Raw genomic sequence first — 17,351 nt, 5'->3', positions numbered from 1 at the left:
GCAAAAATGTATGCTTATAAAGTTGGTGATAAAACAGAGAAAAATCTAAAGAAGCTGCGAAATGTATTGTTAAAAATAGAATAAGCTTAGAAGATTATTAAAACTGTTAGTTTAACAATAGAGAACAGTACAGAAAAATTTGTATAATTCAAAGTGAAAAACATAAAATATACACAGTTGAAATAAACAACAAAACGTTGAGTTCTCATGATGACAAAAGATATGTTTTGGAAAACAAAATAGATGCATTTACATATGGGCATTACAAATTATTTAAAAAAATCTAGTAAATTTTTAATATAAATCGAGACACTTATCGAAAACCTCACGAACACATGTGTTTTGAAAGAAATTAAAAAAAATTAAGTGAGTTAGAGATAAATGCCTTATATAATATTACTGAATGTGAATATTTAAATACTAGACATGGAGAAAAAATTTGTATGGAGCTTAATAGTGAATTTAAGATTATTTTACCATATAGATATTCTAATTGATTGGGATTTTCAATTAATTGAAAAAGAACAGATGAAACTAAAATATAAAGGAATGAAAACACTTCATAGCCTGTAATTCACTCTGTGAAAATTTTGGACTTCTTGAGAATGAATTTTTTATTATATTAATTCTAACAGTACACTTAAATAATAAAAGACAATGAACTGGAGAGCAAGTAAAACTTTAATATGAATTATTCTTTATGAGAATAATTTTTTTTATGTGCAATTTTATAAAATAAATATTAACTTTATTTTCTTACATCCACTTTTTGTATGAAAAAATAGTTATTTTATAATAAGTGAATATGATAAGAAAAAATTAATTTTTACTAATTTTCTAAGTTTTTAAATGAAAACAGTGAATTTTGGCCTAAAATTGAGAGTATAACACGATAAAAGTATCAGTCCTGGGTAACTTGGGTCAGTCCTGGGGTGGGACATGACCAAGCCAGATCAACTAGGACCATTATTTTTATCCTACTAATACAGAAATCTAAAAATAATATTGATATAAAGTGAAAAATGGAAAAGTGGAAATGCAAAGTTAATGAAGTGTGGGAAACATGGATGCTGCCTACAGTAAAATAAAACAAACCTTTGAAGAGAAGATAAGCAACAGTGTCAATATTGATAGCTCAGTTGGCATGCCAGTACTAAGCAAAGAAGGGAAGATGAGGTAGGAGGTATGATATTGCAAGAATAATTTGACAGAGCAGTGGAAGAGCTAAGTTGAAACAATGTACCTGAAATATTCACCAATCCTCAGAATTTCTGAGATCCTTGGGTGTACGTGCTTGATAAGCAAAATACATGCGACAGATTCCAAGTAAATTGTAATAATTCCGATGTCAAAGAAGGCAAGAGCAGACAAGTGTGAATACTACACAAATCTGTGTTGCTATTGAATTTTCCTGGGGTCTGTTAACGTTTCTTCTTGATCTTTTCTTATATTTTGGAACTCATTAGAGAATGTCATTGGTCTGTCAATGAGTTATTTCCCTGGCAACACGTTCCACTAACATCCAGTCATAATTATGTCTTCCACTGTAGCCTGTTCTCAGATTCATTTGTTTGCATTTCCATGATCACAAACTGTATCGATGCTGGTAAACTGACACCACATGTGAGCAATCTCTGACAGATAGGTTGGCTCATGGATTCAATCCGTGCCTATGCAGCTCTGTTGTACTGACTTTATTGTAAGAAAGTGTGAGCTTATTCAGATACAGATTGTGCTATTGTACATCAGTAAAGTACCTGCTCAGAACTTTGTTGCCAGATGATACAATGATGAAATACACAGAGTTCCATCAGCATCTTTGCTCTTAACTACTAGATCAGCATGTGAATAACGGTGTTGTGATTCCATTTACTCAGGAGGAAGTGAGACTGGCAATAATGAGGTTAAAGAAGAAGAAAGCACCAAGACCTGATAGAATACTGCCAGAAGTATTGCATCAGCTAGTGGACCAAATTGTGCCACATATAACAGTGGTATTAAACGAATGTCTTTTGCAAAGTTGGGTGCATGGAAGCTGGAAAATGTAGTATATCGTTACACTAAAAAAAGATCCAAGAGGACCGAAACCTTACAGGTCGATTTGCTTGGTAGCCAAAGTACAGGAGAAGCTCTGCTGCCTTAGGGACCACAGACAGTTAGTAGGCATGAGCACCCTGCAGTATGGTTTTAGAAAGGGAAATCCATCGAGGATGCTACAAATCATACAATGAATATTGTGAACACCTCAGATTACAAGTATAGGTATAATGACTGATATTGCTTGGGTGTTTGACAGTTTGTGGTAGCCTGCCCTACTCAAAAGACTGAAACAGATGTATTGCCCAAGGTGTGTCTATAGCAGTCTACAAAATTGTTGCACAGACAGCAAGGTGCAATAAGAATGCCCTGGAAAGAAAATTGTGAAAGACATCACACATTGCTACCCATAGTGCTCTGTTTGCTGTCTACTGTTCTGGGATGTTGGTATAGAGCCATTATTGAATTAGCTTCAGAGTAACAACCACTGGTGACCATATCGCCTATGCAGATGACCTGCTAATTACAGTAACTGCTAACACAAGGGCTAAGTTAGAGGAACACAGTAGGGTAGTTCTTGAAAGCAAAAGCAAATAATGCATAGTAAACAAACTAATAATATCAGCATGTGAAACAATAAACATGAGGCCGCTAAAGCAGCACTCCTCTGGTGCCACTTCCCAAAGAACAGTTAAAAGATAGGACTCTGTCACAATGATGGCGTCGGTTATGCATTCAGATAGATTTGCACATCATGACTGATCACACACGATGGACATCATGGGTCGTCAAACTCACCCACCCCCCCCTCCCAAGTTCAACTGTCTATGATTGCCCACAAGCTAGAGCCACTAGATGCAAGCCCAAAACTTGCGAATAGAATATTTTCCATCGTTCAACATCGATCATGTATTAATAACTCAGACAAAAATGGCGCTGGACGTGACTTGCAATTGCAGCGAGAGTGGGAACAACTTCCCACCTACTATGAGCTGAGTCTATCTTACCTGACCTCCACTGACGATGACGCCAGCGCCATTGGCATGAGAACGATCTATGCACCTTCAAAGCAAACCACCATCGACCTGACAACCATGCTCTGCCTACACCTTCGAAAATGCAGTCCTGCTTGTACCACACACGATTTGATGACCCCACTCTAAACTGTCTTCTGCCATACAACCTCCCAAACTCAAAGCACGGTCTGCAGGAGGCGCACAGAACAGTACAGGGTATCTAAGCCATCTAGACTCACAGGACAATGATGCTGTCTCTTTCCTGCATCGCCCTTATCATGACAACAGGCTTTTCATTCTCGACTGCATCAGTAGCCGAAACTTCCATGTCAACTCCAGTTTGGAAATCAGTACTTCGCTACCATCTTCAGTCTGGTCAGCAGTTCAGCTTTGGGCAACAAATGTCTCAATAATCCAAGTCTATGGATCTCAAACCGACATGCCAGACCTGGGATTTGATGACGTTTTTGCCTGGAAATTCATTGTCAAAGATGTTAATAATCCAGTACTTGGGGCTGACTTCCTTTGAAACTTCTGTTTGGTTCCTGATTCGTAGGCAGCGTTTTGACTCACATTGCAAGTGGAAATTCTGTCACAGGTGTCATCAGCCACACCCCCTCAACAGCCCAGCGCAACAGAGTCGCCCACTTCACACAACAGTTTCACTATCTAGTTATATATAAAAACAAAGATGAGGTGACTTACCGAACAAAAGCGCTGGCAGGTCGATAGACACACAAACAAACACAAACATACACACAAAATTCAAGCTTTCGCAACAAACTGTTGCCTCATCAGGAAAGAGGGAAGGAGAGGGGAAGACGAAAGGAAGTGGGTTTTAAGGGAGAGGGTAAGGAGTCATTCCAATCCCGGGAGCGGAAAGACTTACCTTAGGGGGAAAAAAGGACAGGTATACACTCGCACACACGCACATATCCATCCACACATACAGACACAAGCAGACATATGAAATATGTCTGCTTGTGGTACCTCCAAATTCAGCAATAAGATGTCTGGTTTCCAAAAAACAGTGACAAGCATCCAGGATGTCATGTCTAACTTAACCTCAGACACTGTTGACACTGGAAAGTGTCATGTAAAGTACCACACCGCAACAACTGGCACAGTGGCAGTGTACTTAAATATTCCAAGACATTCATGACTCTTATGTATCATTCTTTGACTCTTGATTTAATTTAGTATTCTATGCTCCAAGTAGTACAGGATATAATGTACTCATGTGTATCAGTATTAATGTATGTGGAAATCACTGCTTAATTATTAACAGATAGCCACAAAGGTATTAGCTCTTAATCAGATTTTAAACTTCAGACATTGAGAAAGAGTCTCTCCAAGACAAAGATGTTGAAAATACATTTACAGTAAACAATATCTCCACAAAATATGGAACACAATATGAAGGACTAATGTAATTCTGAAATAGGAAATGAATGGAATGTTATCGACAAACATACATGTATAAAATGAAAATGCAGTTTACATGTAGTTTCTCAAAGAGAGTTACAGACTGAGAGACAGAATAAAATGCAGGGGAACTTGTTACATGAGGGAGAATGAAGTACTGGCCTTGTTCGTCAATACATATATAACTACCAGTATACAGAATCATGTTACTGTAGAAGAGTTTGTAGCTCAATGCAGTAACCTTTGGATACGTTATTTGAATTTTATTAATATATAGTATCTTTCTAGCTTTAGGTTAAGATAAGTCAATTCTAGTTTTATCATCTTGAGCTCAGTGCACCCTTGATCTTCTCCCCAAAGATTTATAACATATGGCTTGCTTTGGTATCTTGGTCTCTGACATACACAGAATGTGTTGTTTGCATGTTGTTATTACTGATCAACTGCTCAATCATTAGGTATGAGTGGGGAGTAAACTCATAATACTTTTTTTTTTTTTTAACTGTATGAAAATTTATGAAAAAGATGAATTTACAAAATGAGTCGATATTCCAATGGTACATTAAATACAAATATGCTACTAGAAATAGCATCATTTCACAAATAATTAAAAATGGGCTGTCAGTCTTTCAGTATCATATAAATCTTCAACAATGTCATCCACTTTGGTTCCTATTTTCTTGGCAACTTCATGTTTCTCAGGTGTGGGCAGACCTAAGAATGCCCAGACCAACTCCCCATCAATTATTCCTCTGGCAGGATTACTTAGAAGCTTTATTGAGCTCTTGTATGTCCTGCAACAACAATGTGAGAAATGTGAATACCATTACTGACTGATTTTAATTAGAAATTTTCTCAAAAAGCAGAAAACAATGAGATTTATAGCAAGGAAAATGACTAATTGAACAAAGGCTTAAATTCTATAAAAATTTATGAAATACTGTGGCAAAACCTGAACCTACATCTACATATATACTCTGCATTTTACTATGAAATACGTTATAGACAGTACCTCCCATTATATCATTTGTCAGGTTTTCTACCTGTTCCATTTGAATATTAAGCATGAGAAAAATGACAGCTTAAATGTCTTTGTATTCATTGCAATTAGTCTAATCTTGTCTTCGCAGTCCATACAGTGTGATATGTAAGGATCTAAAATAAATTCCTAGATTTTTCACTAAATACTTGAATCTTTCTAAGCAGCTTTCATGGGATAACTGGGGGCCTGTCTTACAGCATCTGTGAATTCAGGTTTTTCAAACAATGGAAAATCCAGGATGGTTTCAGTTTCCTCTGTACGCGCGTGCGTGCTTATATGTGTCTGTTGTTGACAAAGACCAATTGCCAAAAGCTTTGATTGTGAGAGTCTTTTTGTTGTACCTATCTGCAACCCAGCATCTCCACTGTGCGGTGTGTAGCAACTTTCCTTCTCAAATGTATGGTGTGTAGCAACTTTCCTTCTCAAATGCTGCTACAATTCAGGTTTTTCAGCATTTCTGTGACACTCTTCCACGAATCAAACAAACCTGTGACCATTCATGCTACCCTTCATTGTATATGTACAATATACCTGTTAGTCTTATTTGTTATGGGCCCCGAACACTTGAGAAATAGTCTAGGAGTGTTACACAAGTATGGATCACTTGAGTGTTATGCAAGCAATCTCCTTTGCAGACTGAATTTCCCCAGTATCCAATCAACAGGGAGTATATGTGGAGCAAAAAAACGTTCCTGGATTTCCGGGTAAAAAATGTACTTCTTCTCGCGTTAAAATACTGTTTCTCCAGAGTGAAAATACACTATAACCCGACTGAAAGTACATTTTTTCTGTGTTAAATGACAATATACTTTCCCTGAGAGCTGTAACACTTATCAATCCTATGAATGGCAAAGGTTTTATACACCAGTACAGAACTTTCCAGAATTTTAGGAAATGAAACCCAGCAAAAAACAATGCATTTTGAAACTATGCTGCATATTTTCATATTATGAAAGTATGAACATGATTTCCATCAAATACAGCATTGTAGCTTCTGAAGCACTGAAATGAGATTGCGCTGTGTGATTTGCTTTTGTCAGCCAATCATAGCTCAGGTCATTTGATATCACCAGCAAATAATAGAGACTCAGAGCACAGGACGCATCATGTATTCAGTCAACAGCAACATCATTGTTAAGTACCATGAACATACCAACACAAAAAGTTAATGATTTAAGTTAATACACATATAGTACAGCTACCAGAAAACCTAAGGTTTTACATATATAACTGGTCATCAAATATTTTCTGCTGTTTTTTTTCAAGGGGGAGGTTAGGTAGGATCTTAAGAGCATAGCTCAAATTGCAGCAGCTTAATATTTCTGACAAACACAACTGTAAATTTCAATGCTGTACACCGAAAATTTCACGGGTACCTGGCTGAATACATGCTATGCTGAGCACTTCGACTTTTCCATAGAAGAGCCAATTTAATTTGAAACTGCTCAAGAACTCATTTTGCACTTTTTTTGAAGGATAATTATACTTTTTGCATAATTTGCAATCTATGAAAGATCTGAAATAAATACAAAAACCCAACCATGAAACTTGGTCTTTTTTAGCGTGTGTTATCCTTTAAAATATATCAGACACAAATTTGCCAACAAAGTTTTAAATAATGACGTAAGTGCTGGTCTTCTGAGCTCGAAAGTTTTCTAAGCTACTCCTCCTCAAAACTCTAAATTTTAAATGAGTTAAGAAATTCACTGCACATTCTCACGAGTAACATAATTCAACTTGCATAAAAGGAAATTTACTTTGAAAGTAATGCTTCTCAGACCACCATTCGTAATGTTTTCTCTCGTGACCTGTTGGAAATGTAAATAATTGTGTTGTCACACTCATTGAAAGCAGTCTGTTTTTATGAAGAATTGCATAGTATTCATTTTAAAGCATTTGACACATTTTTCTGTCAGCAGACACTTGACTGTGCACTGTTTTTTGTTGTTGTCAATGGCATAATTTCTTTGCAACTAAAGTTTTACTTTTGTGTTGTTTTATTGCTGCAGTATTATTCTGCAGTAGAGGGCTAAAGCAAAATTCTTTGTTGGATTGTCAGTTTTTACCAGTCAAAATTACAAAAATGTAACTGAAAACTAAAACAATAAACTATTTCCAAAATTTTAAAAAAATTCCTGGATTTTCCGAGATTTCCCAGGGCATATACACACTGACCAATGAACTTGTTTGCCAGCTGTTTTATCTATGAATGAGCCTATGTGATCATTCAACTCTCAACAAACAGTTACACTCTGGTATATGTATGAGTTGACGGATTTCAGTTGTGATTCACTGACAATGTAGTCATAGGACACACACACACACACACACACACACACACACACACACACACACACACACATTTTAAATAAGTTCCCAATCTTTGCATTACTTTGCAATTATACTGAGTTCTGACTGAATATTGGTGCAACACTTTTCTGATTGTATTTTACTATGGGCAACACTACCATGTGCAAAAACGTCTTAGGTTCCTTTTAATACTGTGTGTCAGTCATTACTATACAATGTAAACAGCAAGAGTCCCAATGCATTTGCATGTTGCATGACCGAAGTTACTTCGACTTCTGTCAGACTCTCCATCAAAGATAACATGATGTATTCTCCTTACAAAGAAATCCTCAGTCCAGGCACAAACATTTGTTTGGGCTCAGAATATGTTCTGAAATTTACATATATAAATGAAATTAGACATAGTTTGGTGGATAACTGCTGCGGTTTTTCTTGTAGGAAGGTATGAGCTGCATTTTCTTACAACTATTGGGCACTGGTTTTTGTTTGAAGGATTTATAGTATATTAAGGTTAATATGGGAGCTAACTCTACTCTGTTTTCTTTGTAGATTCTGTGTAGAATACCATCAGGCACTGGAGCCTTTTTTAGTTTTAGTGAATTCAGCTGATTCTTAATGCCACTGATACTATTATTTTTATCACTCATCTCTGTAGCTGTGTGAGAAGTAAACTGGAGGGTTGGGGGGGGGGATCTAATTATCTTCTTCCTTTGTCTAGGAACAGTTAGAAAGTTGGGTCCAACATCAGCTTTTGCTTTGCTATCCACACTTTTGGCTCTTGTGTCTTCCATGAATATCTGGACACTAACTTTGTTGCAACTGACACCTTTAGATATGAAAAATTTTGCGAAAATGAGGGAAAACTGATGATTTGTAGGTAAATAACAGAAATTGGTGGTTTTTATGAAATGTCATGAAATTTGTCACTTCTTCATATAAAAAATGTTATAAATCTGAGGATGGCAGTTTTCCAATATTCAAATGATAGCTGTTTGACATTGAAGTTGTAGTTTTACTTTTTATTTCCTCAAGGCTGACACTTGTGTGCAATTTTAAAATGACAGTTCTTCCCCATGTAACTATCATGTGATGTCAAAAACAGCACTGAAGTTGACAAAAAATAGCACCGAAATTGGAAAAACATCCAATCTGCCAAAAAAAGGTAAAATTGAAATGTAAAAAATGCAACACTGAATCTGGCGCAAAAGAGAACACCAGATCTGGCAAAAACCAGCGCCACTGATCGGCGGGGGGAGGGAGAGGAGGAGGAGGAGGAGGAGGAGGAGGAGGAGGAGAGAAAAAATTTTTTATCTCCGAAACTGAATTAAAAGTAACACTGAATCTGGCAAAAATAACATCAAATTTGGCAAAAGACGTGAAACTGGCATTAAAACACTGAATTTGGCAAAAATATCACTAAATTTAGCCAAAACACCACATAATTTTGCAAAAAAGACACTGAAACTGGCTAAAAATAACACAAAATTTGGCAACAACATAAAATGATTTTTATTCTTGTCCCTACATAAGATCTTTTTTTTTTTTTTGGGTTTTGTGAGAGGATTCGAAAAGATTCTGCTGCCGTGTTGACCAAAGGCCTCATACCTTATCCTTTTGACAACAAAAGGCATTTCATTTACAATTTATCTGTCTATAGCCCTATGCCTTGTTTTACTACCACAGAACAGCACCCATTGTTTCTTTACAGAGACTGTATAATACTGAGTGCCTCTCCCACGATGACTGTTCAGCTAGGTAATATCTATCTAGAGCTTGGGCAACTGTTCTGTTAAGCATAAGCCACAGTTCCTGTACAGAGGTAAATATTTTGAGATTCTCTATGTGGTATCATACTATTGCAACTTTATCCAGTTCACTGAACATTTAAATCTTTCTGCTTGTTTTATTTGCCCTACGTGCTTGAAGCAATTATTTTTTCTACAAATGCCTCTTGCCCACTGTCATTAGTTTTGGCATCTACAACGTCAAAGAGTTACATCTATTTGCCGTCATTAGATATAATATGTTTCCACTATAAGTGGGCTTCTGAACTATTTCTTCCAAGTAGTTTTCAGGGAAAGAATTTATTTCACAAGATATCTTGTCACAGCCACCAATTACAAAATTGTGAGTTGAGAGCTTCTCTAAAGTTTTTGGTTAAATCATTGGGTGAGCCTGGGGGTTGACATAAGGACCCAATTATATGTTTATGCCCACTCTGAAAGTGAGTCTTACCCAAACAATCTCATAAACACCTTCAATTTCTATCACAGAGATTTTGAGATTCTTTTCTACTGTCCATCTCCCACTGGCTTATCTTTGCAATGTGCTCTTTGGTTCATCCTCAGAGCCCCAATGCTGCCAATTTAGGATTTTTGCCAAGCTTTCTGTACCTAGTACTTATTATATAAACTCCACTGTTTTTTACGACTGCTTGAAACTCTGGGTATTTGTTACAAATGCTGTTGCAGCTGATCACTGACATTATGATTCAGAGTCAAGAGAGACAATAAATTTCATCAAAAGGAAAATTCACTTGAGAAAACTAAACAATTACTCTCTGCTTAAAACGGCTGGCCAGTTTTCACCTTCAGGAGCCAAAGTTGAAGTAAGGCTGATAAATATTTAAAAGTGGGAAAACTACGCCTATTAATTCCTTCTTCGAGGAGGAAAGACAAATAGGTTGTGGAAGGTTAAAATAGAGTCGAGCATCTCTTAAGAGCCTAGGTTGGTTGGTTGTTTCGGGGAAGGAGACCAGACAGCGAGGTCATCGGTCTCATCGGATTAGGGAAGGACGGGGAAGGAAGTCGGCCGTGCCCTTTGAAAGGAACCATCCCGGCATTTGCCTGGAGCGATTTAGGGAAATCACGGAAAACCTAAATCAGGATGGCCAGACGCGGGATTGAACCGTCATCCTCCCGAATGCGAGTCCAGTGTCTAACCACTGCGCCACCTCACTCGGTAAGAGCATAGGATGAAAGGGAAGTCACTGTATGTAATGCAGTTTTTGTAAAGTAAGCAAATGGCTCAAAAATGACATTTAAATAAAATCTGTAACTATAAAGCATCTATTTATGATTCAGACTGTCTCCTGCCTGACTTTTCATCACCAAAGTAAAAGTAGTAATAGTTGCTGTGAGTACAAAAAAAAAAAAAAAAAAAAATCAAATCTACACCATTAATCCAAAATATAGAATGCTGTTACAGGAAATTCAAGAGGCAATGTCTGGCAATATAACAGGTACATGTAATGCTGAGATGAAACATTTGTGAATAGGTTTTTACCTACTTATTAAAACATGTCTGTTAGAAATATAGTTTGCAATGATATATCCAGTCAATAAAGCACATTAGTCGAGTTAAATTCGCCAGTGTGAGTATGAAATGCATTCTGTTATCTCTTAAGGAGTTTCAATATTAGTGTATGTATCCATCATTGATACAGAAAAAAGTTCAATCCCTTGTGACAAAATACTAGCCAATACGTTAAAATTATTTAAAAAAAAAAAAAAATTAGGATCGCAATATCAACAAAACTTCTGTACAACTATTATTATTACTACACTGAGACTTTCATATAATTATATATTACAGATTGGTGACACTGGATTTTAAAGTGTTACTGCATGGTAGTGCTCACTTATTCTCACATTAAATATTCTCACAAAAAATAAAGAAAGCAGAGTGTAAAGTTGTTCTAATACTTGCCTAAATGCTTTTGGATTTAATCCTGCAGTGTGGCAACAATGACTCACAAGCACATTTTGTAACATAAGCAGACGCCTGTAAGACTTTTCAGGTACAGGGAGTACATACCCTAAGCCACCATCCAAAGTTGCTGTAACAAAAATTGTTGCCTTCAGTAGAACAACACAGTAATTAGGCTGAATGAGCTATTTGTTAAATAGTTAAATACATGTTGGTAGTCACTTAAAAACTAAAAAAGCAGGGAAGGTGAATACATTAAAAAATAAAATAAAACAAAATAAAAACTAAAAATAAAAAGAAAGTAGAAACTATTCAAATGCGTGATTCACAGCCACAAAATATCAGTTATCAAATATTGCAAACAGATAAAAAAGAAACAGATCTGTTGGAAGGCCTCTGTCAATTGTGAGTCCTCCACCTTAAACTCTGCCAGAATGATCCCAGAAATCCAGCATGGCCTCCAATCTCTGCCTAAGGCCTTAGGCCCCTCCCAGAACCTCTCCCACTCATTTTCCTACCCTCCCCTATGACACTCAGCATATCCACCTTCTACAAGCTCCCAAAAATCCACCAACTCAACAATCCTGAATTCCCTACTGTAGTTGGCTATCGTGCCCCACAGAGAGAATTTTGGCCCCCATTAACCAACACCTCCAACCAACTGCCCAAAATCTAGTCTCCTAAGTCAAAGATACCAGCATCTTCCTTCACTGACTCTCCACCATTCTCATCCCTTTGCCTCTTGGATCCCTACTCGTAACTGCTGACACCACTTCCCTCTCTCCATCTCTGTCCACATTAATCCACCAATTACCAACAGTATCTGCATTTCAAGAGCTGCCATTCCTTCCACATCAAAAAATCCCTCCCACACAGCCTGGCCAACCAGGGATGGCATATCTGCAGTGACAAGAATTCCCTTGCCCAGTATGCTTAAGGTCTCACAAAGGCCTTCACAGGTGGGCTCTACCCCCAGGCACCCCCTTCATCGCCCAATAAAACCCCAGAATGGAACAACTCAACACTTCCTTTGTCAGGGCTTTATCCATTTATCACCAAGCTCTGAAATCAGGGACATCCTGCCCAAAACCCATCCCACCTCCCCTAAAATGGTATTCTGTTGTCCACCCAACCTCCACAACAATCTAGCCTATTCTTATGCCAATCCCAATCCTGGCTCCTTGCCACGGGGATCATATCCCTGTGCAAGGTCTAGGTGCAAGACCTGGCCAATCCACCCACCCAGCACTACCTATTCCAATCCTGTCACAGGCTTATCCTATCCCATATGAGGCACAGAATCATTCTGCAGACAGCTTCAAATGCCAGTTCTCTTTCTCAATAGTGTTCCTTGAAAAGAACATCGCCTTCCCTCCAGGAATTCCCATTTGAGTTTCCGAAGCACCTCCATAACACTTGCATGCTGTTCGGACCTATCAGTAAGAAATCTAGCAGCTCGTCTCTGAATTGCTTGGATGTCTTTCCTTAATCCAACCTGATACAGATCTCAAACTCTCAAGCAGTACTCGAGAATAGATTTCACTATACGTGGTCTCATTTACAGATGAATTCTCCCAATAAACTGAAGCTGATCATTCGCCATTCCTACCACAATCCTCATATGCTCATTCCATTTCATATCACTTTGCAATTGTTACACCCAGATATTTCAATGACAAGACTGTGCCAAGCAGGACAATACTAATGCTGTATCCAAAGATACATCCACATTACCCGACATTTTACTACATTTAGAGCTAGCTGCCATTCATCACACCAACTAGAAATTTTGTCTAAATCATCTCGTATCCTCCTAAAGGCACTCAACTTCGACACCTTACTGTACACCACAGCATCATCAGCAAACAACTGCAGATTGCTATCTACAATTTCCTTCAAATCATTTATGTGTATAGAGAATAATAGTGGTCCTATCACACTTCCATGGAGCACTCCTCACTATACCCTTGTAACCGATGAACAGTCGCTGTTGAGGATGACGTATTGAGTTCGATAACTTAAGAAGTCTTCAAGCCACTCATCTATCTGTGAACTTATTCTATATGCTAATATCTTCTTTAACAGCCTGCAGTGGGGCACTACATCAAACGCTTTGTGGAAATCTAGAAATATGGAATCTGCCTGTTCCCCTTCATTCATAGTATATCATGTGAGAAAAGGGCACGTGAGTTTCGCACACGCGATGTTTTCTAAAACCACACTGATTCAAGCACATAAGCTTCTCAGTCTAGAAAATTTATTATATTCAAACTGAGAATATGATAAAGGACTCTGCAACAATCCAATGTAAGGGATATTTGTCTGTAATTTTGGGAGTCCGTCTTTTGCCCTTCTTATACAAAGGAATCACCTGCACCTTTTTCCAGTCACTTGCAACTTAGTATTGGGCTAGAGATTCACAATAAATGCAAGCTAAGTAAGCGGCCAATGCCACAGAGCACTCTTTGAAAAACTGAACTGGGATGGATCTGGTGACTTATTTGTTTTCAACTCCTCCTCTTGTTTCTCTACACTAGTGATGCCTATTACTATGTTGTCCATATAGGAGTCAGTCTGATGGTCAAATGACAGTGTGTTTGCATGATTCTCCTTCATGAATGGTTTCTTGAACGTTAAATTTAAAACTTCGGCTTTTATTTTGCTATGTTCAACTACCCCACTAGACAGGTCAACAAGTGACTGAATGAAAGCCTTAGATCCACTCAGCGATTTTACATATGACCAGAATTTTCTTGGGTTCTCTGCCAGATCTGTTGCTAAGGTATGACAATGGTAGTAGTTGCATGCTCCATGCATAGATCTTTTCACAGATGCACGAATCTCTAGTAACCTTTGCTTGTCGTCATTTGCACGTTTTCTTTTGAATCGGGAGTGCAACAGCCTCTGCTTCCTCAGCATTTTTCGAATCTCGTTATTAAACTATGGTGGGTCTTTTCCGTCCTTAATCCACTTACTAGGCATATAATTCTACAGTGTACAATTTACAATCTGCTTTAACTTTGCTCATAATGGAAACTGGTGATGTCAGTTCACCTACTAAGTGAGAAGCTAACAATGTTATCTACTCTTTGTAGCAAAAACACACTCCTATCATTCTTAACTGATTTATTAACTTTGGTAACCACAGTTTCTATACTGACATTGTTGATAAGGTCCAGCTTATTTGTAGCTACAAGGTCTAAGATATTTCCATTGTGTGTGGGCTGCCAAACTAAGTGCTCAAGACAGTTTTCAAAAAATGTGTTCAAAAGTACTTCGCATGTCTGTCTGTCTGTCTGTCCGCACCCCCTGCAATGAATCCACAGACATCCCAGTCTATACTTGGTAGGTTAGAGTCACCTCCAGCAAGTAATGCATGATGTGTGTATTTATGCGCTACTGACGGTAGACATTCTTTGAATCACTCTAGAACTGTCGCAGCAGAATCAGGTGGCCAGTAAAAACATCCAACAATTAGCTTGGTTTCACCTAGACCTGTTATATGCGATCATAAAACTTCACTGTCACATTCAACGTCGATCTCAATAGAGACAATATTTTTGTAATGGCCTCTAATCTGTCTTTCTGATATACGTTCCATAATACCCCAGAGGTTTCCACTTCAGAATCCAGCCAACTCTCGGTCCCGAGAATAATTTGAGCATGGGAATTTTCCTGGGCAGGTGGGCAGCAAATTCAGGAACTTTGTTACAAATACTTCGATCATTTATTGATAAAAGTTTGACAGTTCACATGTCTTTACTCTGAACACAGTCTGACTTCCCGTGCTGCGTGTTAACTGGTGAGTGGAGATCATTTCCCAAGTAAGAAACTTTGATGTGATGACAAGAATAGCACCAAATTTGGCAAAAATAAAACAGTACTGATTTTAGCAAAGTACAATGTTGAATTTGGCAAAAACACAAAATTTGTCAAAAACAGCGAATGTAGCAAAATCGGCAAAAAACACAAAGTTTGGTGAAAACCACCAAATTTAGTGAAAAACACCAAATTTTGCAAAAATTATTTATGTTGACAAAAAAACCATGAATTTGTAACTAAATTCAGTGAATTTGGCAAAAAATAACACTGATTTAGGAAAATATCACCAAATTTACCAAAAAATACCAAATTTGCTAAAAAACAACACAAAATTTTGGAACAATAACGAGTTTGGAAAAAGGACAACACCAAACTTAAAAAAAAAATCCCTCCCAAAAATAATACCAAATTTAGCAAAAATAACAATGAATATGGAAAAAATAGCACCACATTTGGCAAAAAAACCTCAACCACATTATTTACATCCATCCAATTGCTTCCTGGAACACTTTCTTGAAGTTTTTTGTTTTCCATGATACCACTTCACTGTAATCAGTAAGATATTTAGTATGGCCATCCCTGTATCATGGTCAGAGAGGCCATTCACTTCTGGATATACACTTATATTACTGCTTAAGCATTCACTTACAAAAATGTTGTCTATTAGTGTACTCTGTGTAACTCTGGTTGGAAAACTAATCACAGGATTGAGGTTATAAGTGTTGAGTAACATTTCCAAGACATTTCTTTTATCTGAATCTTTCAGAAAAGTAATATTAATATCTCCACAGACCATTATTTGCTTCTTTTAGTTTATTACATTATAACATAATTATAATCCAAAGTTTTAAAGAACATCTGACAGCTTTCCAGATGGGTTGGTTGGTTGATTTGGGGGAGGGGACCAGAGTGAGGTCATCGGTCCCATCGGATTAGAGAAGGATGGGGAATGAAGCTGGCCGTGCCCTTTCAAAGCAACCATCCCAGCATTTGCCTGAAGTGATTTAAGGGAAAGCACAGAAAAACCTACATTAGGATGGCCAGATGCAGGTTTGAACTGTCGTACTCCCAAATGCGAGTCAAGTGTGCAATAACCACTGCGCCACCTTGCTTGGTTTTCCAGATGGGGATCTATATACTTCAATAACTGTATATGATTTTTCCAACAGCAGGAATTCACAGGTGCAGCCTTCCACATCTTGATTTAAGCAGAAACTGGAAGTTTCAACAGACCTGAATTCACTGTTATTTTTAACTAGTGTGAGAAGTCCTCCTTCCTCCATATTTTTCCAACACAAATAGGTTGCTAACCTAAATTGTCGCTATCCTTGAAGATGACCACACACTGTGAATTAAAATCATTCGTAATGGTAAGAAAGGAAAGTGATGACACTGAACAATTCACACACCCAAATCAAAGGAAAAAATACATAGTCACATTTTTAAAGTCCGCAATGGTGTTACATACCAAACATTGTTATGTGTCTTCTTTCTGCTCCACTCAGATGAATTTTATCTCTTGTGAGATCATTCACCTTGCATCTAATTCTAAAAAATGTGTTTATATGTTGTCCTAAATGGAAGTCAGCCTTGCGAAGGAGCCGTTGACCTACATATAAAACATATCAGTAAACAGACTCATATTCACATGAGAACTGGTTGAAGTATGTATGGCTAGCATTACAATGACATCTTTTTGTAGCACAATTTTATAAAAAAATTAATATTTTTTAGCTCATCTTATTTTTTTTTAACAGTTCTTTACCATGAATAATGTAAGGAAATTCAACTTCGTATGCCCAGATTAATGTAGTTATGAAATATCTGGCATTACTATACTAAGTCACCAACAAACAAAAAAACAATCTCCCTCCAGTACTAACTACAATTAAATAATGTCCAATCCAATCATTGACAAAAAAATAATTACAGAGAATAGAAAGAAGGAGAATTAGGATTTATGGGTCCCATAAAAGATAAGATCATTAAAA

General features: G+C 37.3%; 1 protein-coding gene across 3 annotated transcripts in view; it reads right to left on the bottom strand.

Moving 5' to 3' along the window:
- Positions 1–4,475: 4,475 nt before the first annotated feature.
- The window catches only part of LOC124596370 (cleavage and polyadenylation specificity factor subunit 1), a 299,255-nt gene continuing 286,379 nt past the window's right edge, over positions 4,476–17,351 (bottom strand). For all 3 annotated transcript variants that reach the window (XM_047135481.1, XM_047135482.1, XM_047135483.1), the window contains 3 exons: positions 16,829–16,969; positions 11,539–11,668; positions 4,476–5,272 (listed from right to left, as the gene is read on the bottom strand). In XM_047135481.1, the coding sequence (XP_046991437.1) occupies positions 5,086–5,272; positions 11,539–11,668; positions 16,829–16,969 (458 nt within the window). In that variant the 3' untranslated portion in view covers positions 4,476–5,085. The remainder of the gene's footprint in view (positions 5,273–11,538; positions 11,669–16,828; positions 16,970–17,351) is intronic.

The sequence above is a fragment of the Schistocerca americana genome, chromosome 2 (assembly GCF_021461395.2).
Source record: "Schistocerca americana isolate TAMUIC-IGC-003095 chromosome 2, iqSchAmer2.1, whole genome shotgun sequence".
Taxonomy (NCBI): Eukaryota; Metazoa; Arthropoda; class Insecta; order Orthoptera; family Acrididae; genus Schistocerca; species Schistocerca americana.
This window is presented reverse-complemented; position numbering and strand designations above follow the sequence as displayed.